The 27,677-nt window shown below is 39.1% G+C and overlaps 1 protein-coding gene across 8 annotated transcripts in view; it reads right to left on the bottom strand.

Annotated features, from left to right (window-relative positions):
- The window catches only part of TCERG1 (transcription elongation regulator 1), a 60,334-nt gene that overhangs the window by 14,753 nt on the left and 17,904 nt on the right, over positions 1 to 27,677 (bottom strand). For 2 of the 8 annotated variants that reach the window (XM_056862783.1, XM_056862808.1), the window contains 11 exons: positions 26,338 to 26,580; positions 22,982 to 23,044; positions 21,302 to 21,502; positions 18,991 to 19,130; positions 16,316 to 16,422; positions 12,835 to 12,995; positions 9,794 to 9,860; positions 8,297 to 8,432; positions 3,824 to 3,913; positions 2,340 to 2,458; positions 252 to 402 (listed from right to left, as the gene is read on the bottom strand). In XM_056862783.1, the coding sequence (XP_056718761.1) occupies positions 252 to 402; positions 2,340 to 2,458; positions 3,824 to 3,913; positions 8,297 to 8,432; positions 9,794 to 9,860; positions 12,835 to 12,995; positions 16,316 to 16,422; positions 18,991 to 19,130; positions 21,302 to 21,502; positions 22,982 to 23,044; positions 26,338 to 26,580 (1,478 nt within the window). The remainder of the gene's footprint in view (positions 1 to 251; positions 403 to 2,339; positions 2,459 to 3,823; positions 3,914 to 8,296; positions 8,433 to 9,793; positions 9,861 to 12,834; positions 12,996 to 16,315; positions 16,423 to 18,990; positions 19,131 to 21,301; positions 21,503 to 22,981; positions 23,045 to 26,337; positions 26,581 to 27,677) is intronic. The other 6 variants (XM_056862831.1, XM_056862839.1, XM_056862791.1 and 3 more) reach the window with 5 other exon arrangements.

Genomic DNA, 27,677 nt, shown 5'->3' with positions numbered 1-27,677 from the left:
TTTTGAAACTTAAATGTTAATTTAGCAAAAAAAAAGAAAAAAGAATACTATGTGAACAACAATATACACATTCCGAGTTTTAAATGTCTATCCAGTATCACTAAAAAGGTGGGGAATGCTTCAAGCAGGAAAAATTGGGGGCTGGTAAAAGTAATTGGGGGAGGAGAACCTGGGAAGACTAGCAATGGCCTTCTCCCACCCCTCGCATGCATACTACTTTCACACACATGGAATAAAAAAATAAATCTTACCTTCTCTCCTCGGGTCTTCGAATCTTCTTTTTCCTTCTTCCTTGCTGCTGTGATAAATTCATTAAACAAGGCCTCCCGATCTTTCATTTTTTCAATTGCTTTGAACCGCGAGTCTTTAGCATGCTTGGCTGCAAATTCACTAAAAGTAGTTCTGCAACAAAATGGCAAGTGTACTGATTTGGTAGAGCTTTCTTAGCCAGAACATCATTCAGCAGCACAACTGCATAATGTCTTCCTTCAGCTGAAACATATGCCTTCAACATCAACATACCTGTACCCTTAATAACAGAGCGGTGTCCAAGAAACAAAGTCTTATACTTTTCCTTTAAAAAAAAGTGTTATGCAATGTTTTTTCCATTTAAAAAAGTGTATACATTTTGTGCAGTTCTTCCATCAGAGTACAATCTTTCAGTACTCCCACTACCAGCCTGCTCTCTTCATTCATGGTTATACAATGCAAAGTTATTACTCTCCATTCAACTAGGCCTGAAATGAAACTAATGACAGAAAAATCTAGATTCTTTTAATATCGTATGCGGCACTTTCCACCCTTTTCCCCTGCAGCATTTATCGTTACAATACTCTCACCTCCAGGGCCAGATTCCAAATCTCAGATGTGCAGTAGGTATAGTACTGCCACTTACCTTGAAAAAAAAACAACAACACTACTGGGCTTTTTCCAAGATCTGATGCTAATCTGGCCCCAAGATTACGTGAGACATTATAATCCTACGAATGTTTTCATCACAGCATGGAAATAATTAGACTTGGAAAATCCCGCCTACTGTTGCTGTAGGGTAAATTAAAACAAGAGAAGAATTTGGTAGCTTTTTCAATTGACTGGAAGTGAATGTAAACCTATACTAAAAGTGAGCTGTAAAAGCAAGAGGCTGGACACAAATTCTTCAGCATATAAAACACAAGGGGTGCAAACATCCCTAGGGCACTGGTATCTCGGATAAACACAGTAAAATCAGAAGATGAAGAGCAACGACAAAACATTTAGATCCCTTTGGACCTTTGTTTCCCCTTACTTGCTGCTGACTAAAACGGGAAAAAACATACATAAATACAATAGAAATAATTATTTCTGTGTCCTCTGGACTACAAAGGACAACCAGAAATATTTTAACACTGAACCAGTAAAAGAGTTTCCCAGAAAACAATTATTTTCAAGATCAGTATTAGATCTACTCCAAATTTTATTCTACTCCCACTGACCAAGTTACCCAGTTGAATAGCTATTGGCAGAATCAGGTAAATCTGAGCACAGTAGCAGACCAGTATTCGACTCATACATTTCACTTTATTTTGCTGAAACAATTACACTGAACTAAAACAAATGAACTCTTAATACAATACAACTCCTATCTGGTTTAGGCTTTAAAGAGGAGCAAGTCCTTCTAAGGCAATGGTAACAGCATCATATCAATTACCTATTAGTAACATGTTGCATATAATAGGGTTAAATTGTGAAAACTCATTTGGACATTAACCATACAAGGTTGCAAAACTACAGCTAAGTAGGGAGAATGCAGATGGGGCTTTTCCCATTGTTGGCTATGAAATGGCTTCCACTTATGGACCTGAGTTTGATAGCTGGGTAGTCTGCAATAATGGGAGCACTCAATGTAGTCAAATACTCAATATAAAATACTCAATATCACAAACAACTCTGGAATTGTAGCCTACACTGCCAACTGGCAATGATCTGTTTCTCATTTATGTAATAGTTAAGAAGCAAGAGTTCTCTAAGCTACTGCATCACACACAAGCAAGGTTCTTCTTTTCTTCATTAGTGTTTTCCACACCCCATCAGGAGAGGAGAAGTCCAGGTCTTGGACTGTGAATAATTAGAACCAGTAAATCCATTCTCCATACCACATGGAACAATTTGAATGTTTCACATCCTGAAATAGCTAATATTAGAGTTTGACCCAACAGCAGTAAATTTGTGAAGTTGCGGACTTCAAGCAAATCAAAGCCTTACAAACAACAGAACCAAACAACACAAGAACATAGTGGAGGAAAAACACATACTCTAACACCACCTCATCTGCTTTGCACAAAATGGAAAGAAATTCGTACCGGGGATTAATCTTTGCTTCTTCCATCATTTTCTTGAAATCTTCTTTAGCTTGCATTATTTTGTTTTTCTTTTCTTTACGCTCTTCTTCTGCTCTGGTTTTCACATACTGATCAAATACCTAAAGAAGTACCAAAGACAATGCCGTACAAAATACCCACATGGATCATCATAAGATATGAGAAGTGCAAAGCAAACAAATTATTTTTTTCCCGGCAGTGCTATTTTTTAACCCATAAAGGCAATATTTTACTTCAGATTGTGAAATATTTTTATTTTACATACACCCTTAACAGGATGAGACTGCAAAAACAGAATTTTTACAACACACTTATGACCAAGATTATGTATAAACAGAAAGTATTTCTAAAGATTATATAAAATGCTGATTATTCACTTCGACAAACTCATTTATGTTCGCCTTTGTGAAAAAAAGACTGCACGGAATGAGATTTTGATTCTAAGAGAAATAAACTTACTCCTCAAGTACCTTAGAAGTTTAGTTCTATACGTAAACTGCAGTACAGGATGTGAATATGGAGTTGGGAAGCCTGTTAAAAATAATCCTTTCCCACTTGCTTTACATCACTGCTCCCCTTCAGCTCCCTCTCTAAATGTCTCCCTTCCCCCTTTGGCTCCATTCTTCCTCCCCTGCTTTGCCCTTCCCCTTCCTTTAATTCTGTCTCATCCTTCCCCCTCATTCACCATACTACTAGATGCATCCCCCTTATTCTCCCCACACCCCACCCATCACCCTCATATAATTTATCTCCCCAATCCCATGAGAGTTCAGGCACCATTTTGGTTGTCTTAGCAACCTTGGGTGATGGCAAGGTGAGCAGCTCAAGTTCCCAAATGAGCTCAATGGAGAGGTCGGTCTCTTGCTCCTTTATCCGGTGACCTACTGACGAGATACAGGCATCTGCTGACACACGCACACGGTGGAAAGGTTAGTTCTCTTGCAAGTCTGCCAATGCAGACTGACTAATCCCTTTGGGAAGGGAGGCATCCACAAAGAAAAATCATATATTTCTGTATGCCTGGATAATACCATTCTCTCTGGCCTTCATGACTGGCCCTGCTACACTAAATATGTTATCTGCACAGGAGCCATGACATCACTATTAAATATAATTATGCTAATTTCCCCAGTATTTGTATTTCTGCTGGATATTCCTGGTATTAGTATTTTGATATGGCTACTTTGGGATGTGGATAGTTGTTTCTGCCAACATATAAATGTATACCTATTAGTACACTTGAGTGAGAAACTTTCATTTCTCCATAAAAAGTCTTGAGAACTTCCGTGGATGCTCCCCCCATTCTTATTTTGCAAGCCTTGATTATCTAAAATTCCCAGATATCAGAATTCACAAGAAACCTTTAAAATGTAACTTTCACCGAACCACTTTCTCTAGTGTAAATATTAAGTTTCATTTATAAGGAATATGAATATAAATATAATTACCAGACAGTTAACAAATACCTGTTTTCTTTCCTTAGGGTTAAGAAGCAAGTACCGGGGATCGAAAACTATCTTGTGTAGCTCCTTCTCCCAAGTAGAAAAAGCAGAAACCTTTAAAGGAAAAAAAAGGAGAAGAAAAAAGTGCTGATTTTCCTGGCAATTAAACTCACCCAGACTTGCACGTTGTGCAGTTTTGCTTGAAACCTACAGGACATCTGTTAAAAAGGAGCCATAACTGAAACCCTTACAGCAGTTTCATCACTAATAGATGATGAACTACAGGAGGTCAGCATGGCAAATTTCCACACTAATTGGCTCAGAAAACGTCTACATAATTACACAGAACTAACACACACCTAATTACTCATTAAAAAAACCCACTACTGTGTGACATTTAAAAATGGCTACATCAAAAGGTAGCTTTGAAGTTCAGCATTATGATTTCCTATGCCTCCATAGGTAGTTTTCTGAACCTTCTATTTCTCACTCATGTGAACCAGAGAGTTTTACACAGGAATAGACTTTTGGGCACTACTCAAAAGAAAACAAACCTTGAAAACAAGTTTAACCTGGAAATTATGTAGGAGAATTACACTGATTGTTCACCACAAGCTAAGAATTTTACCATCCCCTACGCTGACAAGTGATTTTTGATCTAAAATTTAAGCTCGCTTGCAGTTCGTAATCACTCCCCCCATACCTTCAGGAATGGACAAAACAGCGGCCTAGGAAATGTACTGAGCTAAAGTGCATCAGGTAAGCTGAAACGAAGACTACTGTTCGCTTTGTTTTACACAAAAAAGCACCTGCCTGAGAAGTCCAATGACTTTCAGAAGGTGTAATTTCTACGGAAAAAAATTATAAAGGAGCAAACAACTTCTTTAAACCTGATAATGGAGTGGGAGGGGGATAGGAGACTGGAGATGAGGGTTATAAAGGAAAACTGCAGGTTGTACACAAAAATGCCCAAGTTAATACCTACTATAAATTAAGGTGGGACATCTCCCCTCATTATTTCCCATGTTCCCACAATGTGGAACTTCAATGGTTGAGCTGAGGAATATTTCTGGCTGTCTATTTACTTCATTCATATACCACTTTTCTCCTCAATGGGGAGCTGAAGTGGCTTATATTTCTTTATCCAATGTCTGCAGCAGTTATAAAGTGCAATAGCCTCAAAAGTGTGTAATTCTGCTTAGGACTGCAAAATAATCAAGCGTTCCAATGCCTGGAAGTTCCTTAACCTGGAACACATACAGGCTTGGAATGTATTATTAGTATAAAGACCCATAAATCCTAACAAGAGTGTGCCGGTATTACCTGTTAAATGGAGACAGATGGTACATAATTTAGCAACTATGCTTTCTATTGTCGAAGGCTTTCACGGTCAGAGTTCATTGGTTTTTGTAGGTTATCCGGGCTGTGTGACCGTGGTCTTGGTAAAATACAACAGATGCTACGATCAGCAAGAGACAAAAGAGACCCCCTCACCTCTGCAGGAGTATATCGTATACCTTGCAGTTGTGGACAAGTTTACATCGGGACCACAAAACGCAGCATACAAACAAGGATAAAAGAACATGAAATATATTGCAGACTTGGCCAACCTGAGAAATCAGCAGTGGCTGAACATGGACTGACACAAACAGGACACAGGGTCTTATTGCAAGACACTGAAAGACTGGACAATTCTACCAACTATTTTGTCAGATTGCACAGAGAAGCCATTGAAATTCATAAACATCAGCACAACTTTAACAGAAAAGAAGAGAGTTTAAGAATGAATAAGGCTTGACTTACGGTAACGAGCTGGTCCCAAGCACACATCCCTGGGAAAAGCTCCCAAGGGAATCCAAATGATTTGATTTGGTGTGTTCTAAACACACCAACCCAGTCCTAAATAGTGGACTGGGACTCAGGAATTCCTCTGCAGCCTGAAGAAAAGCGGTGTGACTCCCATACTCCCCGAGGGAGCTTTTTAAAGTCCCCCGGGGGTGTGGATGTTCGTCCCGCTTGGCATCGAGGGGAGAAGCATCGCCACGAACATTTCTTGGCATTAGGCTTGGACCTCCATTACCTACAACCAACTTATGAACCATCTAAAGAAGAAAATACCTCACCCCCCGAAATCTTTGTGAGTAACAAGAATACTTTTGAGCTTACCGGGAAAAGGAGGTTGATCTGGCAGGCAGAAAATAACTGGAAACTCCGCATGCTCCCCTCCCATCAGATAAGACTCTTTTTGTAAAGATAAGCAGTCAGATAAAGCGGCAAGGACTTTATCAAGTTGATCTGTGGGTAGACTAAACAACCGCCTGGTTTGATAGACGTGGCAAGCACCAATTAGACTTTGTGATGTTTGAGGGGAAAGGAGGCATAAAACCCTCCCTCCCCTTGGCCACGCTATCTTTTCCGGCTGGGAAGATCCTTTTGCCATGTCTCTGAAAATTCCATCAGTACCGGAAGACCTCTAGGATTACTATTCTATTGCAGCAAGTGTGCTGGTATCGGGGAGAAAGGAAGCAAGGAATCACACAGGACCGAAAACGAGCCCCTCGGGTAGAGCAACAATGAGGTCAGCTACCAAAAACTAAAAAAAGGGGACGTTGGAAGGTCCGTGGCAGTACCACTTCCGGCTAACTTCCTACTTCCTGATCTGTGCCGACCTAGAGTGTCTGTAAAAACTCGCTGGTAACCTAAATTTTAAAAACCCTTTTTTATCTACTTATTGAAGATTTTTTACAAAAATAGCCTAGCGACTGTGCTTGGCATGGACTAACAATCTACCCACACCCTGGAAAAAACTACTTTAAAGCCTGCCAAAATCACCAAAAAAAAAAAAAAAAAAGGGCACTGAATTTCAAAATCGCTAAGAATAAGGCATCATATTACTTGCTCTATTTCAAGCTAAAGAATCCCTGTAAGAAGGAAATATGGAAAAGAAAATTCAGGATATGTTTGCCAGACAAAAAGAGACAACTGCAAAACAATATGAACAGCTGTCAAATCAACAGAAGCAGCTGTCAAAACAGATGGAGCAAATAATTACTATACTGAATACCTTTATCCAATCAACGACTCAAGTCAAGAATGAAGAAGCAGAAGATCTTACAGAAGAAGCAACCCAGATGACTACAATGAGGTCAGAGGCGATACTAGAGGGTCCTCTAGTTGATAAGAAAGATGAAGAACACAAGAATCTTGTAAACGAAATGGATGACTACAATACATAGGCAACAACGGATTTGAATGAGAGTGACTTTGAATCAAGTCTTTTCAATTTGCCTGATGAATTGTTCAACATTTGTCTGGAAGATTTGATGACCAGGAAAAAAGGAGATGTCAGGATCATCTTCCTTGAATTTGAGAAGATGCTGCAACAAGGATTTACTATGAAGACTATTCACCTGCAGAAGAGACCTTACTAACAATTCCCAAGGGGTGGAGAATCTTTTTTCTGCCAAGGGCCATTTGGATATTTCTAACATTATTCGCGGGCCATACAAAATTACCAACTTAAAAATTAGCCTGCTACATTTGGTCAAACATTTAGCCAAGAGGCATGACTGGAGATGGCTCCGAGTGTCTGCCACATAGAGCGACTCGTTTTTGAGCTCTGCTGTCCCCAGCTGGGCCCAAGAGATTCAGACAGGGAAGCATCCTTCTGAGCTAGAGATCTGCTAGGACCCATGAAGGGCCAGACCAAATGATTTTGCGGGCCTTATACAGCCCCCAGGCCTGACGTTCCCCACCCCTGTCCTTGTTACTTACTGTTAATGATGAGAAGAAGGAAATGTTGGAAATTCCGGATAAAGGGATTAAATTACGAGATTTTAATTTCTTTTGTGGCAAAGATCAAAAAGGAAAAGATTAAATGGAACTGGTTAAAAGGATTGGCTTTATGGATACGCAATTATATATGATAATTAATTTAGAACCGATATGTTTTAATTGAGTGTTTGGGAGAAATGGAGATTTATAAAATAATTAATTTTTAAGGAATAGAGGAAGATGTAGGGGAAGTTGAATTTTTTTTTTCATTTTTGACTATACAAATATTTTGACAATGGTTCAGGATACAATGGTTCCATATTAACATACCACACCCTCATTAGCACATTATCTTGATACTTACAGGACAATGATTAGCACATTACCTTTGATACTTTTTGCAGGACAATTATTCAGCTCAAACCCAACCCCTTTCTGACTATATATTACTCTTCTTACACACTTGACACTGACACTGTCCTTCCGTGTTACTCCTCTGAAGATGCCTGCCACAGCTGCTGGCGAAACATCAGGAAAGAAAATACCAAGACCACGGTCACACAGCCCGGATAACCTACAAGAACCTATGCTTTCTATTATTCAGTTGTAAGATTTCAGTGTTCTTGTATCATAATACACAACCTTTTGTTACAGTCCTACTTAAAAGTCACTAGCAAAGGAAAAAAATGTTGTGTTCTTATTAATATAGGAATATTTCCTGACCCCTCTCTCTAGCAGCATGTCCTTGAACTGTTTCATTCGAGCCTCCAGAGGAACTATGGCCCTCTCTCGAGCAGCCTTAATTTCAGCTTCCATGGCAGCCTCCTTCTCTGAATCAATGTCTTTGTTATCTTCTTTCCTATAAAAATAAAGACAGACAACATTCCATAGAGAATCAACATTACAATTAAGAAATCATTTCCCATCACTCTAGGGATACAAGTTCAGGGTGAATTCAGATGATCAGCTTTCTTGTTCACTGTGGGAACTACAGTAGAACCAGATTACCTAGGTCCAAATATCCAACAAGCAGAGTATTTCCATGCTTTTGTAGGCTGAAAATGAAAGTCCCAGCTCCAGGGAAATGTAATCAATTTTGTGATTACAAATGTCAATATACCATGGGAAAAGTTAATTCTCCAAACTCACACAGACATTTCTAATGCCCAGTTCAAATTTAAAAGCTTAACCTGGCTTTAGTGTTTGGGGACAAACCACAGAATCATGCACATCCTCTATTCTCAAATTCATCTCAATCCCACAACTATCCTAATCAATGCAGCTTCTAAAGAGAGACACACTATCAAACCCCCTTCCCTCATCAGGATTAAGAGAGTCTTGTGTTTTCATACCAAAAGGCCATGAAAAACTATGATCTGTGGTAGCCCAGTTGCAACATCCCTAATCAGCAAGGTCTACTGCTATTGTGATTATACTAGTAGTGGGGAACCCTGAGCTAGCCTACCCACCAGTTAATTATCCTATAGTGAATGATGCCTTTCCGCCTCTCCCACACAAACATCTACATCCCAGACAGATTATGGAGCCCTAAAATGCCCCCCGCCCCGCACAAACCACATTTGACAATTCAGACTACCAAGCCACAGGCTAAAGAAACCTAGCTTTATTCCAAGGTACTTGCTGAATGTCTGCTGAGAGGATTTTACTGCCATAACAACATAGCCATCATGTTGCGCTTGTGTTTGTTTTACGAACAGAATTTAGCCAGAGTCACACTCTTATTTCCTTCCAAGTACTCACATTACCTCTATCCTTGCGCCTGCCCTCATGTTCACATACGGAGGTTAGAGAGGGACATTCTATACTACCTCAAGATGCTTTCTGTCTCCACACCTTGCATCTATTCTACAGGAGCTGCATCACATTCAATGTCATTTCAAGATGGCCTGCCTTTGTTAGCTGCTAGAAGGGATGAATATATTTTGCTCACATAAACAGGCTGAGTGGTTTACTGTTAACTCCATACAATAACTATGCAGTTATACTATCACAATGGTATTTAAAGGCCATTGAATATTTTTATTATTTGGATAAAAGGATGGATTCCTCTCCCTGAGTTTTACTTTGAAATTTGCTTTGAAATTTACTTTTCCTCAAAACATTAGTAAAAGATAAATCATAGGAAGTCTTAATTAGCAGTTATACCAGAACAAGGAATCTCATATAAATGAATGCTTTACTAATTTTAGGCAAACTTACTTTCGTTTCTTTGCTTTAATAGGTTCATCATCATTGGTTTCTTCCAGCATTTCATGCTCTTCTTTTACTGCAAGAGAGATTTCCATTAGTAAACTTGTAAGATCATTCAATCAAACTTCATCATTTATGCCTGCTTGTTGCCCGCATAGTTCTGAGGAACTTACCTCATGTTATTTCTGAAAGACAGAGAGGTACCCTATGGAGATACATCAGCATCTCAAGATCAAAGGGAGCATAGTATTTAATCAGTCAATAATACATGTCTTCAATTAATATTTCGATAAAAGATGCATCAACTCTAGAACGGTTTCCAGAACCTATTATATGTTACCCTCCAAGACACGTGATCAATTTAGATGGACCATCAAACCATGAATTGGCAATCAGGAGTCCTTCTGTAGGATTATATTCCCTCCTCAACTCCTGAGCACATGCGTTCCTAGCTTTTGCGAATGATAGCTGCTTTCCTTAAGGTGACTGGGATGAGGACAGAAGGAGAGGAGATGAACCTTCAGGTCTCTGAGGAACGCACGAAGGAAGGGTATGTAGAATCATGGAGTCATTATGGAAAGAGCAAAGTTACTTCTTTACTTGGGGAGCTGAAACCTCTGGGCACCCCTGGCTGATGTGATGGCTAAGAGGAAAGCTACCTTGAAGGAACAATATCCTCAGAGGGTCCAACTCCAGAGGTTCAAAAGGAGGCTCATGAAGTACTCTACGAAGGTCCCATGAGGAGAATCTATGTTGCATAGTAAGGTTAGACAGAAACTCTCCCAAGAAACTGCTTGACATGACTGTGCCAGAAGATGGACTGGCTTCCAATGGGCCAGAAAACATTTCCACTGCCTGACTCCCCTGTTCATAAGGCGTCTCTGAGCCACCAATGGAAGAACTATTTTGTTGAAGAATAGAAGACTATTTTGTTGACATGTTTGATCTACATTATTTTTTATCTATATATTTATAGATAAAATATATCTTACTTAGGCCTTACTTTGGCCTATATGGTATTTTATGTTATTATATATCTTGTGTATTTATTAAAGTTGAGTTGTTCTACTAGAATTGTGTAACTTTTTGTTTCATCAGTATAACTATTACTTTGTCCCTAGCTTCAGTCTAAATGAAAGAACACGAGGTGTTCTGAGTAGCACATTGTTATCCTTTACAAGTTTTGGATGATGCATCTAATATGTCTGGTGGCTCTCTGTGTCTTTGATAGATATGCAGGGACAGAGGATTGCCTTAGGATCAGTTATATAACTGCATTATCCCAAGTCTTTCTGGTTCCATTTGGAATCTCAGATTCCATCTTAGAGGGCATGAATATGGTTTCTGAATTGTGCTTTAATGATTAAGAAGCATCTGCTCTGAGTCCTGACCTCCTTCCAGGAGGGAGCTAGTGAAGTCCTTTCAGCTCAAGAAGCTGAGTCAGGCACTTCCTACGGCATATTTTCCTTTCTTTTTTATACAAGACCTTCTCAAAGATTCTCTTTGAGATTCAAGGTCACTCTTTTTTCTTTTGAGATTCAATACCATCTATCACCCCCTTCTCTCTCCCTAAACATCCATACTCACCAAATTAACTGGAACACAGTAACACTTCCTTATCACGGTTCAGGTATGAGGTAACTGTTAGCAAGTCATTGTGTGTAAAATAACCATTTCAAGACTTCATTGTGTTCAGCTAAATACAGGTATTAAAACTGTGCCTTTTCTCCTGGAAAATCTGATTCCTTTATATATTGCTAGAAGTAAACATACTCCCCAGGTCAATATACCCACAGCCCAGATAGTAAACTAATGCTGAGTTGCAATGTTTGAATGCCTCACTGGGTTGGATCCAGCGGAAAAGCTACACAAAAGGAGTAGGTGGAGTGGATCTTTCCTAAACAACCTGATGTTTCCCCCCAAAATCGTCTCTGGGGATCTGGCAAGTCTTGCAAACAAAATGCACCACAAATTGGGGTGTTGCACCGGTGAGTGAGAAAGTAGGTGAAATTGTCTCCTTGTTTCTGCATTGACACAAGCTGCCAATGGAAGAGGGCGAGAGGAGGTAGATGTATCTGATTTTTCCACTTGTTGATGCAGTGCTTCATACCATGATGTATTTTTGGTTCTTGTAGGTTATCCGGGCTGTGTAACCGTGGTCTTGGAATTTTCTTTCCTGACGTTTCGCCAGCAGCTGTGGCAGGCATCTTCAGAGTAGTAACACTGAAGGACAGTGTCTCTCAGTGTCAAGTGTGTAGGGAGAGTCAGAGAGGGGTTGGGTTTGAGCTGAGTACTGTCCTGCAGAAGTAATGTGCTAATCATTGTCCTGTAAGTATCAAGATAATGTGCTAATGAGGGTGTGGTATGTTAATATGGAACCATTGTATCCCTGGCTCTTTTGGGGAGAAATCCAAAACAGGTCTAACCAGAGCAAAATCCCATGTTATTCAAGGGAGCTCAATCCCAAGAAAGTGTTGTTAGGACTGCAAACTTAATTGGCTTTAATTTGTATTGGCATGTTTTTTACTGATCTGTTTTTTGGTTCTTGTAGGTTATCCGGGCTGTGTAACCGTGGTCTTGGAATTTTCTTTCCTGACGTTTCGCCAGCAACTGTGGCAGGCATCTTCAGAGTAGTAACACTGAAGGACAGTGTTACTACTCTGAAGATGCCTGCCACAGTTGCTGGCGAAACGTCAGGAAAGAAAATTCCAAGACCACGGTTACACAGCCCGGATAACCTACAAGAACCAATGAACTCTGACCGTGAAAGCCTTCGACAATATTTTGATCTGTTTTTATTTATTTATTCTACTGGGTTGGGTGTTTTATTGACTGATTGGTTTTGTTTCACTGGTGCAAATCACCTTAAAGCAGCATTCACAATTCCTAAATAAAATAAACAAACAAAAATCACCAGTGTATTTCCTTGACACTGGTATATCTGTGGGAGAAGCAGAGGTGAAAGACAAGCAACTTGCTTACCTCTCCCAAATAAACAGAAAACCAATTTTAAGATGGCTCACTGAATCTTCCAAGAGAAGCAGTCTTACTTGTTTTTTTCCCATCATCCATTCCTTTTTTGTGAGGAGGCTCTTGAATAATTTTATCCACATCTGCTCTTCCTATTAGGTCATCTGGTCGGTCCCACATAGACAGACGAGTGGTAGGGTTATAAAAGAAAACCCGCTCATCACCAGTCCATACCACACACCTATGGAAAGAGCCGCACATTTATTTACCTGTATTATATCAGGTTTTGTTTAAAAGCCAAAGTCATGAGCAGACAATTTTATACATACCTATAGTCACAGCCACATGTCTTTTTCAGTTAATCTCCTATGATATATGAACTTAAAACTCCATTGAAATAAGTGGTATCATCCAACTCTGTGTTGGACTGATGCCCCTATGTTTTAGGAACAGAAAGCAGTCCTTTGGATTGCGGCCACTGTTTTTAGATCCATCACTGCAGGCACACACACTAAGCAGAACAGCTTCATACCATGATTTAGAAAATAATTTTAGCCTATAAAACCTATAAAAGAATTACCAAGCTGGGTCAAAATGAAGTCCAATGTAGGTGAAAGCACAAGGAAACCTCAATTCCAAGACAGAACTAGGAAAATCTTCCTTTTGCAGGCATGCTTCTGAAGACATGGGCTCACTGCAGTATAGATGGTCATAAAAAGGTGCATACTGCTCATGATCAAAGTCCTAGTTCTGTTCCCTTAGATCACCTGATTAATTCCTTTGAGGTCTGCTGTCATTATTTCCTTTGCTAGATTAATCTCTCTGCCATTATTTCATACCTTACTCTTTAATAGGTCTGTGGAAATATGACAGCTCAAGCCAACTACGGGTAATTACATATGCCAATATAGGATCTGGAGAAAAGAACCTTTCTGTAGATAATTCACAGTGGGTAGCCGTGTTAGTCTGTTTGCAGTAGTCAAAAAGGGCAAGAGTCCAGTAGCACCTTAAAGACTAACAAAAATATTTTCTGGTAGGGTATGAGCTTTCGTGAGCCACAGCTCACTTCTTCAGATTCTAGCTGTATCTGAAGAAGTGAGCTGTGGCTCACGAAAGCTCATACCCTACCAGAAAATATTTTTGTTAGTCTTTAAGGTACTACTGGACTTTCTGTAGATAGCTCACTTCCTGACCTGACCCAAGAGAGTTCATGATTTTTCCTTTTTGAATCAGTGAATCGAAGGGGAACAGATCTCAATGGAGTTGCTGGCTTTTCAACCCCAAATAATTTGTTATACTTCTACAAAAATAATTTAAGATGTCTGAACTGAAATTGCCCTTTAGAAAAAGAGGGGCAACTCATTACCCAGGGTGCTAGTGAGATGTTTCCTTCCCACAGATAATTCCTGAATTCTTGCTATTGCTTTTCCAGAGAAATTTGATAAGACTGTTCAGAAATAAGTAGGACAGACAGCTCAGCTAAAGACTAAACAAACATCTGGTTGATCCCAGGGAGACTGTGGAAACCCTGAACTGGTGCCTGGGAGGCAGTTTTGGAGAGGATATGTGCCAATAAACTGAAGCTTAATCCTAACAAGATGGAAGTGCTAGTGGTAAGGTATGACCTGGGATTTATTTATTATATTTTTTCAGCCGCCCCTCACTCAAATGGTCTCATGGCTACTTACAACATTAAAACAGCATAAATGAGTTAAAAGCAACATAAAAGCAGATAATATAAAATATTAACATTAAAGTGTTAAACTGTTAAAATATGTGGCTAGTACCATACCACTAAGAAAACAATCCAAATATGTGTATTACAGCCCTAAAGGCCAACCTCAACATAAACAATTCGGCCTTGCCTGCTCTGTGCAAACTAAACAAGTTCAGCAGGACACAGGTGTCATGACAGAGTACATTCCACAGGGAGGGGCCACAACTGAGAAGGCCCTTCCCCTGAGATGGTTTTGTTGATATTGAGGATAGCGTTATTGGAATATTTCACTGAGAAATTACTCTAAATTTGTATTTTGAATGTCTCATTATTGAGAGCAACTCTCTGGAGAGATGGCATACAAACAACCCAAATAAACTGGGGTCTTCTAAGAGGTGCTATTTTGTGTACCAGTCAGGGCACCTTTTACAGCTGCTTCAAATGACAGGAATGCTGGGCTCCTCTGACCCGTTCAAGTGGTAGGAAGAAATTGAAAATGAAGTGGGGTATTCGAAGAAGACAAGTTGCTCTGCCTCTATGAGTGCTTACTTATGACAGCTGAGGAGTTTGGAGAGAGGAAAGTTCTAGATCATTTCATTTGGCCACTCAGAAGACCACAGACTACCTTTAGTCTATGCCTCTGGTCCTTGGAGTATGAAGTGGCAGGGGTAGTTTGCAGCATAAAGCTGTTTAGCACAGCAAGTACCTTTTTCAGCAGTGGCATGATGGCCCCAATTTGCATGTCTATATCCCCTTTAGCCCTGACCTGGATGGCCCAGGATAGCCTGATCTCAGAAGCTAAGCAGGGTCAGCCCTGGTTAGTATGTGGATTGGAGAGCACCAAGGAATACCAGGGTTGCTGTGCAGAGGAAGGCACTGGCAAACCACCTCTGTTAGTCTCTTGCCCTGAAAACCCAAAAAAGGGGTCGCCATAAGTCGGCTGCAACTTGACGGCACTTTACACACATATCCCTTTTATTATTTCAATAGATCTAATTCTGAATCTGGCTCCCAAATGAGGTTCCAAGAATCTGCATGATGGGACCAGGGACAGACAAAGGAAATGTTCTTCAAACCAGGGAAAACCCTAAATTTACCGAAAAATCCCAAAACATTTTTTTAAAAATCGTGGAATACAAAATCCCCCCCATGGAAAACGCCACCTGAGATCACACAGAATCTCATGAGATCATGGTTGGCATTAAGGGGCTGCCTAGCAACCCCAGCAAGATGGGAGGTTTTTGGCCCTGAAAGGCACTAAAAAGCACTGAGTGGGAGGGCAGAAAGAAGCAAAATCTACAAGCAGGGACCTGTGTGATTCAAAGGGGAGGAAAATTCTTTCTGTCCCGATGCCTCTCCTCCATGGCTTCCTACTCCCTTCCCTTGCATCTGTTATCTCCCCTTTCTTGCCCCCTGCCACTGTTGCTTCTTCCGCTCCACCCGCTTGTGCTGCTTTTTACTCCCTCCCGCCCACCCCTTTTGCTTCCTCAATTATCTGAAGCTATTAATACAACAAGCTCAGGAGGTTAACGTTCATGAATCAACTAAATTTTTCTGCTTAACTCCCAAATAATCTGCATTCCCAAGAATAACCAAAAGGCTGCTTTCCCTTTATTGCTATGAAACGCACATTAACTTGCTGTTACTAATATTACTAATTAAAATTAATATTGTAGGATTATTAAATGAAGTTAGGTTAGCAATAGGTTAGGTTAGCAATATGGAGTAAGACAATATTTACCGCATTAGTATGCATACAAGATACAATTTTAATGATCCCAATGGTAACATTAAAGTCTTATTTCTAATACACTATTACCAGTTTAAGAAAGATGGCTACATACCAAGGGGTACCGGGAATAGGGGTAGTAGCCACTGGTTTTGCTTTCTGAGCTGCCTTTTCTTCTTCTGTCATTTCTTCCTCTTTTGGCTCCTGGTAGAAAACATAAGGCTGTAGAAATCAGTTATACTATGTAACCAAATCTTGCATTTATTTTCAATTAATAATAGAAAACTAGCATGATCAATAACAGAATAAAATGAGATTTCTGCCACATTTAAAAAAAAGTAAAAGAATGACTTTCCAGAAAAGCCAAATCCAGGAGATTGCTTATGTACATTGCATGTATAAATCCATTTCATAAATCGAGATGTTTACTCGCACTAATATTTTATACATGAACATTAAGGTAACGCCCTAGAAAAATAAACCTCAGTAATATTACATCTGTCAAAGTAGACACCATACTATTTTCTATACCCTGTCACTTGCTGAGACAGAGAAACAGTACTCTATCACTTTGGTGCTGCAGGCTCGAATCTAACTCTACTATCACTCTGATTTTTTATGTTAAAACTACTGAACTTAGCTGACATGCTTTCAGTAGTGAAGACACAGAATCCATGGTAAAGACATTAATTTGCTCCCCATCCAAATGGTATAGGCAAAATTGAATTTTTTTTAAGCCTATAAAATCTAAGAGTGCTTCCAAATAGCTCCTAAAACAGGAGCTGAACTATTTAATATTAGACATTTTCCGAACATATGTCTCTCCACCAGCTTCCCCCACGGCAAGGTCATAAGCCACAGCTTCAAAGTGGCCAGTGTCCTTCCCCAACCCTAACGTTTTGCTGCAAAACGTACAGGCTTGGCTCCACTGCATGTCATCTGCCTCCTCTCCAACCTGCGCTGCTTTTCCCAGGAGGCTTTACTGCCACTTTTTTTTTAATTTTTTTTTTTTAGCCTTACACTTGGTTTTGCTGGCAAATGTTGGGTGGTCTCTGGGCATTTACATTTTAAATTACCCTCTTTTGGCTCAGTGGCCATTACCTGAATCTGTTTACAAACGTCTTCCTTACAGAATACAAAACCCCTCGTGTGCACCCCAATCCATTGTTCATGGGACAAAATGTGTCATTACTATGCAGTAGCGTTATGATGACCCATTGGGGAAAATTAAATAAGGGCAGGGAATGTAGGTGTGCTTCAAAATGGGAAAGTACCACTTGACAAAACATCTGAATGGGGAGGTGGGAAATGTAGGTGTGCTCCAATATGGGCGAGAAAGTACCACTGGGCAAAAACATCCAAACCGGGGTGGCGTGGGGGAAGTAGGCACACTCAAATACGTGCGAGAAACATCTAAATCAGTGGTTCCCAACCTTTTTTTGACCAGGGACCACTAGGACTTTTTTGTTCGGTGCAGGGACCCCAAGGTTCAAAATAAAAATTCTGAGAATTTGAAAATAAACTTTAATTATAACTGTTAGTTAAACATTAAACTTAGAATAATATTTGAATATATATATATTTTATAATAGAGAACTTTTAATTGAAAATATTAATTTATTATGGGTTTATAACTTTGTTTCGTGGACCTTAATTTAGTTCTCGCGGACCCCTGGTTGGGAACCAGTGATCTAAATAGAGGGCTGCCAGAGCCGCTGACATTGTTGCCGGTCTTTCCCCCTGCACCCTGGCAATCCCTTCTTTTGGCGCAACCTCAAACTCTGCGGCGATTTGCCAAACGCTTACCCAACTTTTCAGCGCAGGCCAAAACACCAACAGCCAAAGACTTTTTAGTAAGCAAAGGGCAAGATTAGGCCTGTACTCCCATGAAAGTAGTCACATCAGCAAAATCAGCAGAATAATACAATGACAATGTGTTTTATTTTTAAATTGGGGAAACAAAACAACTTTGAATGGGATAGGTAGGCAGTGACGTACTGCTGATGAGTGGCAAATGGGCAGAACTATATCTCTGTAGATTTAAGGATTCCCCACCAAAATTCCAGTGAGTAGAAATCAATGGGAAAAGGTACATCCAGAAAAGGCAGGGAATCACCCCACAATCACCGGACCTGCAGTGAAAGCAGCCAGGACAGATGTGGACACCACAGCAAAGTCCAAAGATTTAAAGGACAGGAGTCACGGGAAATATCTAGAATGGAAATGGTATATGTCTATTTGCCTCATTAATCAGTCACCAGGCAATATTCTACTACCTGTGTCCAGAGAGCACACAGAGGAGTCTCACATTCCCCTTCGTCACTGCAGCTTCCTTCAACCCCTCCCCCAGTCACTCCTGGGATTGCAGGATCAATGCAAAGAACTGGCAGGCTGAAGCAAGAAGGGACAAACAAGGGGATGAAATTGCCCCCTCTCCTCAGCAGAGCTGTGTGCACAGAACATGAAGGAGTGATTCCAATTCCTTCTCCCTCTTTGCTCTAGCTGCACCCACACAGCTGCTCCTCCTCGCAGGTCCTGTGACCCCAAGACTGATTCATTCAGCAGTCAGAAAGAACTGCAGCCTTGGACAAGAGTGTAGGAGAACTACCCTTTAAGCATTCACAGTGGTAGTAGACTGCCTAATATGCTTTTGGACCCATTCTGACAACCACTCTGAATATGTGACAGAAAATAAATTACATGCATAAAAGTTTGTTACATTTCAAGATGATTTAAGTTTAAACTTCTCTCTCTGTTTCCATCCATCAGACTATTCATCACTAACTTTACCTGCAGTAGTATTAGGTCTTTTACCTCCTTTATAAGTTCTTTGATAGGTTCTACTTTAGGTTCTTCCTCCTCTGTCTCCATAGGTAAAGGATCCTCAGCAGGTTCTTTAATACTTTCTTTCATCTTCTCTTCTACTTTTTCTACAAAAAGATATATAATTTTAATTTACTGCCTACTTCTTGAACAGAAAAAACCTTTAGTAGTAATTCATCACCATAATTTTTACAATATAGGGCACATTTTAATTCTAGTGTTTCCATTTTTGCCAGTGTCAACTATGGCCATATATTTTTGAGAATCTTCAAGTAAGCAGTGTTATTGAGCTTACTGGCAAGTAATGACCAAAGCCCACATCGACAGCATACTCCAGAGTTCTACCTGAACCTAATCAACGAACTGAAGGAATAGTTTGTCAGAGAGAGTTACAGATATGCAGAGTTCAAGGTATAACTGGAAAGTAGTTTAGATGAAAAGCAACCTGAGATGAACCATTTTATGAGGAGCTTCTCTCTGTCATTTTGAAAAGCATAAGCTCATAGTAAGCCTAACCTACCTCACAAAGTTCTCAGAAAGATAAACAAGCAGAAGGTGGACACAGGAAAGAGTAGGATACCTTTAAAAGGTAACAAAGTAGTAAGATGGCAATACTTTGGATGTGGGAAGAGAAGTCAAACCCAAATTACGCAGTAGTTGCTTGCCTGAGAAAGAAGATAAAAATAACAGAAGTGTTGGAAGGGGAGGTGGTTGGGTGGAAAGATGAGGAGGTTCCAGCTTTGTATTTTGTTTGAAATGTTGGCAGAATATTTTAAAAGAAATGTTGGTTAGAGGAAAATATGAGACTGAACAATGACTGAGAGATCAGAAAGGAAAACTAGATATAGGTGTGATAAGCTTAAGCCATGAGAATGAATGGTAGTAGAATGAGAAACACACAAAGAAAAAGTCACCAAAAGAGACAGGAGTAAACAATTGAACAGACAGGAAAAGATGCCAGAGCAAAGAATCTCAGACAAAAATTTATGAAGAAAGGGTACCAAAGTGGACAAAATGATCAACAATGTCCCAGGCAGAAGAAAGATCAAGAGTAAGTATAGAGAAGAGTTTCTTACTTTTCACCACAGAAAGTATAGTTCCATAAAAAAAATCAATGGCGCTACACTAGGGTAGATTATTATTTATCTTCCCCAAAATACACTTAAAACGTTCAAATGTAAGAACTCAATTTCACTTTCTGAACCATGATAATAATTCTAAATGGTTAGCCTGTTTCTAAAAAAACAAACAGGATTCAAGTGACGCCTTAAAGACTAAAAAGTTTATTCCAGCACAAGCTTTTTATAAATCAGACCTCACTTCTTTAAATGCGTAAACTGTAGAGTTTGACTCATGAAAGCTTCTATTAGAATAAACTTTATTAGATTTTAAGGTGCCACTTGACCTCTGATATAGAGCATAACTCCTTTATATTGGGTTTTTGTTAGTGTGTGGCTCTTGCCATTCCTGTAAAGATGAAACGGCCAACCAATTTATTAAACCAACAGCAGTTGCAAGACCATTCTCACACTACACATAGTAAAGAATCAAATTAGTAGCTGGGGGTAAAGTGTAGACAACTGGGGAAGGCAATGGAAAATCACTCCGTAAACATAGTCTGCTTAGTAAACATTATGTGACATCACCCCCTGGGTCAGGAATGGCCTAGTGCTTGCACAGAGGACTATCTTTATTTTAATAACTGCAGACTATATCATCACTTCATTAAGAATAAAATAGCTGCTAAATATTTAGAAGAAGAGTTGGTTTTTATTCTCTGCTTTTCTCTACCTTAAAGAGACTCAAAGCGGCTTACAATAATAATCCCTTCCTCTCCCCGCAACTGGCACCTTGTGAGGTAGGCGGGGCTGAGAGAGTTCGGAGAGAACTGTGACTGGCCCAAGGTCACTCAGGAGGCTGCAAGTGGAGTGGGGAATCAAACCCGATTCTCCAGATTAGAGTCCACCGCTCTTAACCACTACACCACGCTGGCTCCCACAACAAATAAGAAAACACTGTCTGTAGTTGTATTCCTTTGCCACTGATGGTATGCAGGCCTTAGTATCAGTTCCTTGATCACTATACATTTCACACATAATCATCAGCTACTTAGTGCACTGAAAAAGTACCTCATACTGAGAAACCTGGAAAACACAATGTCGAAAATATGTCTCGCTTACAATTAAAAATAAAATTTGTCATGTTTCTGATGAACTTTGCAAAGTTTGAAAACCTCACAATAACTAGTTTTATTCAAGCTCCAAAACTGAAATCGTACCTTTTTCCTTCAGTTCTTGAGGCTTCTCCCATGTTGATTCCAGTGTTCTATTGTTATAATAATAAGTCTTCCCATCTGCTGTTTTGTACTCAGTCCATTCAGAGACTGCTGTTGCTCCAGCCAATGTAGCAGGTGAAGCGGCAATAGCAACCTGAGGATGGATCATAGGTACAATAGGAGGAGCCATTCCTGGCAAGACACCTACATCAAAGGAGTCATAAAAAGGCAAAAACCGATAAAGTATCATTTTGTGAATCAGAAGAACCAAACTGAAATCAGCAAATATAATGGTTTATAAATAAAAATGAAGGTATTAATACAGGAAGCTAATGTGTTGTTTCTAACCTGTACCCCCCGTGTTGATTAACCATTCTTCTTCCACATTATCTAAATCACTAGTGCTTTTGATCCAACTAGCAACAGAACAAATATTGTATGTGCATTCCAAATGTATAAAGGTGATACTGTATGTAATAATAACCACTGAAAGAAAATGGGATGAAATTTATTGTTTTTTGAAAAGTAGTAAGACTAACTTGAGTTGTACAGAATTGCCACCCCCACCCCCAATTTCTCCAGCATAACTAGAATGTTACTATTTAATTATCATCAAAGACTCTCTTAACTGGTCCAATAGGACAGCTCCCATACATGTATGTAGAGCTTCCCCAGTGCCATGGAAACAGAATTTAGTGCACTCACCGAGCTCCATCTATCATTTATAGTACAGAAAACCCAATTCACAAATGGGGATTTGGACTCTGGTCTTAATTAGAACTGGAAAATGAGCTCCTTATTTTTAAGGAGCCCCTATGCCCTTGAGATTTTTCCAGACTTGATATTAAAGTCCGGATATTTTTAGCGAACTCTGATTTTTAGTGAGCTCTTCACTAAATTTATATATTTTATTTCTTTACCTACACTTTAGAGGATAAAATATATTTTATTTATTTACCTAAACTTCAGTATGCTAGGCACATGGTTTAAAAAAGAAAAGATGTCATATTATTGGCTAGGGATGGAACCAATGACTCCAATAAGTGAGGTTTTCCATAGGAAGCCACTTCATAGGGAGTTACTAGAATAATTCCTTAAGATAAAGTGCAAGGAATAAAGTTACTTATTTCTCCTAAACTAGACGGTTAATTGAAATATGTTTGTCTTTAAGTATCTTTGTATCAAATTTGATTTTTGGATTTCAAGTTAATCAAGTCAAACATATTTAGCACAGCGCAACTCTACACTTGCACTCCATTGAAACGCTAAGGTATAGACTACAATGTTTGAAGACATATGGGTTTTAGAACCACCATACTATGTATGCTTAAATATAGACATAGACACGCATATACACATACACAAGCACACTAACATGCAAACAGTCTGATCAGTGTACGGATGTCAGGAGAAGAAAAACTAAATGCTGTACCCTAAACACAAATACATAAATATATATGGAGATGGAAGAGATTCAGAACTTGTTGAAGTGTTGTATTAATTAGGCTAATACTATCAATTGATTGGGGGTTGCTTGCTGGCTACACGGAAACCTGTATTTAAAGTGTATTTTGAAAACAGAGTTCCAGTTATTGGGAAAAGCAAATAAAAGGTAAACAACAACATTCACTACCATGCCAACTTACAGACAAAACAAACTAAGATGGTTTTAAAAAAAATTACCGGTCTTGGTGGTAGCGACTGTCTTTACATACGGGCAGCTGACTATTTGCATCATTGCTACACCTGTAAAATGGATAAGCAAGCATGTTGGAAAGCTGCCACTGTATGTCAGCTACCACTGGGAATCTGAGCAATATCAGTTTTCTGCTACAAATTTAGCTTGCCATTTTTTTCAACGGCAAGGAGAAAGCAAGCAGGAAAGCCAGATGTCATTTTTGCTCTTAACATTTTAACAAAACGATGCCAGATAAATTATAAATTCCTACAATAATTGCTGCTTATAACAAAAACAAGGGATAGACTAGGGATTTAATTTCAACAGAGATCAATTTCTCCAGACTCCAATGCTACAACATGGCTACAGTGCTACAAAACTGCTACATTTATTTTGCTCTCTCAAGGTTGGAACCTATACATTCCTTTCCACTATCACCTGTTTACCTGGTATATTTCCCCAATGCAAGAGACTCTTCTGCTGATGCAATAAGCACTTACATCAGTGGAATGTTTCTTGCATGACAAGAAAACACTGAGAGCTAGCAATAAAGAATGTATGGGATCCAACTCTGTTTTCAGCCATGTCAAGCATTTATGAATAACAGCAACAGCTCAATCCTACGCACCTTTAATCAGAAATAAGACTTGCTATGCTCACTGTGTCTTATTCCCCAGCATATGTGAACAAGAATGCGACCTTAGAAATGTATTAATTTGGACAAAGAATGGCAGCATTAAGACAACAAATTATCCTAGGAGGCACAGGAAAACTGATTTTTTTTGGGGGGGAGAGAGAAAGCTGAGAGATAATAAGTAAAACGGGACAAGTTAAGGGAATGGAAAAGAAACAAAGAAGCTGAACTGATGGCTCATTAGCAACCTGTATTTGCTCTTCCTTATATCTCTTTTCTCACCCCTACCACTCCTACCTCCATCCAAGGGCCAAATTTTAAATCCTATGAGACTATTACGGCCCAAGATATGGCAGAGCAGCTCACAGGAAAGCTTGTCTAGGGTAATGTTTAAATTGGAAAGATCTTTCCTATGGAATTGGAAGATATGAGAACTGATTCTATAGTCAGAACTCCGTGGGATTCCTGCCTCACATAGTAAGATCATTTAAACATTATTCCACCTCCCATATGGTTACGGTAACAATTAATGGGAACCAGTAAATTTATTTTTGAAAAGAGACAAGAATGGCTTTCTGATTAAAAAAATATACTGCAAGGTATAATGAAGCACCTTCAAATACTGGACATGGGAAAAATGAGCTAAAGCTGTCAGGTTTTTTTAAGGACATTTTCAGTCTCATAATTTGGGATAATTGAAACAGAATTAAATAATCAAGTTCAAACACAATATAGCAAAGCAACTGTTTATCTAAAGGTATCCAATACAAAAACGTTAAAAATCCACTAAGTGTTTTTGTATTGTATCAGTGCTCTCAAACGTGTGTTTTCTAAGCAGATTCTCAAGCTTTATTCATGCATGGAGCAAAATGCACAGCTGCTATTGCTTATATGTGCTAGGGTGTTTTTATGCTGTAAGGTTGTAATGAATGCAGGCGTTAATGGTGCCACTATGTTTTGAATATGCCTGAAAATTAAGGTCAAATTGTTACTTAAAAAATCCACATGGGCAAGATTATAACACATGCCTTCAGAATAAAACAGTATTTTTCTCTGCCTGACTTCATTTTAAAATGCACAGCTAGCCCTTAATACATGAACTAAGGAAGCAGCCTATGAAGGCCTGAATTTAACAAGTATCTGTAAATATGTTCTTCTCCAACAACATGCACAATAGAGTAGCCTTGTTTAACTAGGGGAATGTAGATATCTACATGGTATCAACTATACATCAGAATGAAGACAGAGTTCTGTAGTGCTACTGAAAATTTATGTTTTCTGTTTTAATTAATTCAAGTTTCTAGTTCTTGAGATTACACAGAAAAGCTAGATAAACTTGACCAGCTTCTGTAACAACTGAGCTACAAAAGTTGTGAGCAGGGCTTTCAGTCCGTGAATGATACACCTTCACATCACAGTAGTTGCATATTAATTACCTAAGGTTTTCAACAAACATTCCTGACCATCTATTTTTTCTCAGTAGACTAATATTGCAACGTAGTGGTTCAAGCACACCACTCTTGTATTAAACTTTTTTATCTGTTAGGGTAACAGAGTTAAAAAAGCCATACAATCAGGGCTCCATTATGCTGGCCTACATTGCTCAAAGATCACATGTTTTAAAAGGTAAGAAAGAGGATGTTTATGGTTTGAGGCTTTGCCCCATTATTTAGGTCTCAATGCTGTCCTTAAGCACTAGCTGTTTTTTTCCCCAGTGCTAGATTGTTCATACTGTTTAAGCAATCATTCACGTCGTACTGATCAGAACCAACGGAATTCATTTTGTAGATCCCTGAGATTCCGCTACAAAGTAAGGCAACTTACTCAGAAGCATCGATAGGGAAGATCTTATGAGCTGGAAAAACAACTAGTTTGCATCTTTCTGAATGAATTCCTGAGCATGACACAGCAACTGGATATAACTTGCCAAAAAAATTTCTAGCCCTCTGAGATGACTAAAAACCCTGGCAATAGTAGTCCCAGGTGCTCAAATGTGTTGTTCATCCTCTTGCAAAAGTGCAAAAGGCTGGGAATACCGGAAGGCAAATGCAAGTGTGGACCACCACACACAACCCTTTGCTTCTGTACAGTATCTACACTTACTTCAACCCTAACTTTTAAAATCGCCTGGCAACAAAAGAACACTTGGCAACACAACTACTGAAGTGTGATGTCCTGTCCTCTACATTCTGTCAGTTTAATCTCTGGCCAAATACATAAACCTATATAAAATCTAGATTTGAGGAATGAAGTGGTGTTAATGGTTGCGTCAGAACTTTTAGCTAAACAACCAATGCTGTTAATAATTAGCTAGCTTGAAAGTTAATTTACCACAGAAGCTGTTCACTCCTTTTCTTTAGTACAAAGCAGTAGTCTCATTCCATGAAAGACAGCCACTACTTTTCAAATCAGAAAGGAGTAATATCATATTGTCAATGACAAGGTGACTTTCTTCCAATTGTTCACTGCAAGACTAATAAAGTATGATGTCTAAAATGTAAATTATTTTCTGTTCATGCCAAGAATAGTGTTTTACATGACCAGTGTGGCTTGGTTTCCTTTCCAATATTTATTTTATTGGAAACTTTTACTAATTCCAAATTATCTGAAGAATATACTTTGAATAAAGAGGATTCAGGCAAATTCCATACACAATGGACACATGAGTGCAAACAAATCGACAACATGGACATGTGGCTGACAAGACAGTTGTAGCTGTCAATTTACCTGGAAGCGGAATAGGCATGCCAGGAAGGGGAACTCGAAATGGAGGTACCATTACTGGTGGAAAAGCAGGAATGGCTGCTGTTGGCTGAGGTACTGCATGAGGAACTGCGGGAGGTAATGTCTGTGGGACTGGCTGTGGTACAGTCTGCACAGGTGTAGCAGAAGGAGCAGAAGTTGAAACACTGACAGAAGGTGTAGCGATGGAAACAGCTGAGCTGGGGGTCTGGTCTTGCGTTGTAGGTGCTGATAGAGAAAACAAATATCCAAAAGCATGTATTGCACAGTTTGACATGTTTACTTAATACCACTTACCAGCATCTTATTGTAAATTCATGCAAAGGGATTTACAAACATATACACAGTTTTCAAAGAGGATATTCTGGAACTTGCACATTATTTAATTGCTGCAGAAATGTCCTCATCAAAAATGTTTAACAAGGATTCTCAAGGTGTTCTGGGCCTCCTTTAAAGTAGTTTCTACTGCACAGACCAAGCTACTAAAGTAATTTATGCAGTTCTGAACATCTACTAAATACAACATGAACATTTTTTAAAACAGCCGACACTAAGGGTTTTCAGTTTTCTTTAAAGAATAATTATAAAATTTTATTCAGCTCTATCTTCTGAACAAAAAACTTTACAAACCTCCAGATTAGAGCTTTCCATCAATCCACCAAGCATCAAATTTACACAGTTGATATATTCAAACAAAAAAAAGCAACCCAAGAAAACTATGCTATCCCTCAAATTAAGGAGTGGATTTCAGAACCATGCGTAACATAAACAAAAATAAGAACACACAAAGCACCACAAAAGCACCACATATGCTCAATCATAAGATAAGGTAGGTATATTCTAGAGTCCTTTAGCACCTCCAAGTGGTGCCAAAGATTAAAATTAAATTTAGCAGCATGAGTGGAGTCTACTAATGAGAAGGAGCAGTAGTCCTTATGATAGTGAGATGACAAATAATTTAAACCATGGTCTTGGTATTATACAGCCCGGATAACCCACAAGAACCAATGAACTCTGACCGTGAAAGCCTTCGACAATAAATAATTTAAATTTTGGTTGCAATCTTGTAATCACCCCCAAAAAGCCTGTTTGGCTTTTAGTCTACAGTAATTGTTTAAGGAATGCAATCAATGGCATTAAAATATTTAGGAAGTGCTTAATTCTTACAACAGGTCATGCAGATTTTTGCTCTTAAAAAGCAACATTATGACTATAAAATAACCCCATACATAAGGTTCTCATGTTTCAATCTATAAATGAGTTCTAAATAAAAGAAATATTGCACAAGGGTAGCAAAGCCTGCTTAGTTTCTATGATTTGTTATA

The sequence above is a fragment of the Euleptes europaea genome, chromosome 1 (genome assembly GCF_029931775.1).
Source record: "Euleptes europaea isolate rEulEur1 chromosome 1, rEulEur1.hap1, whole genome shotgun sequence".
Classification (NCBI taxonomy): domain Eukaryota; kingdom Metazoa; phylum Chordata; class Lepidosauria; order Squamata; family Sphaerodactylidae; genus Euleptes; species Euleptes europaea.
This window is presented reverse-complemented; position numbering and strand designations above follow the sequence as displayed.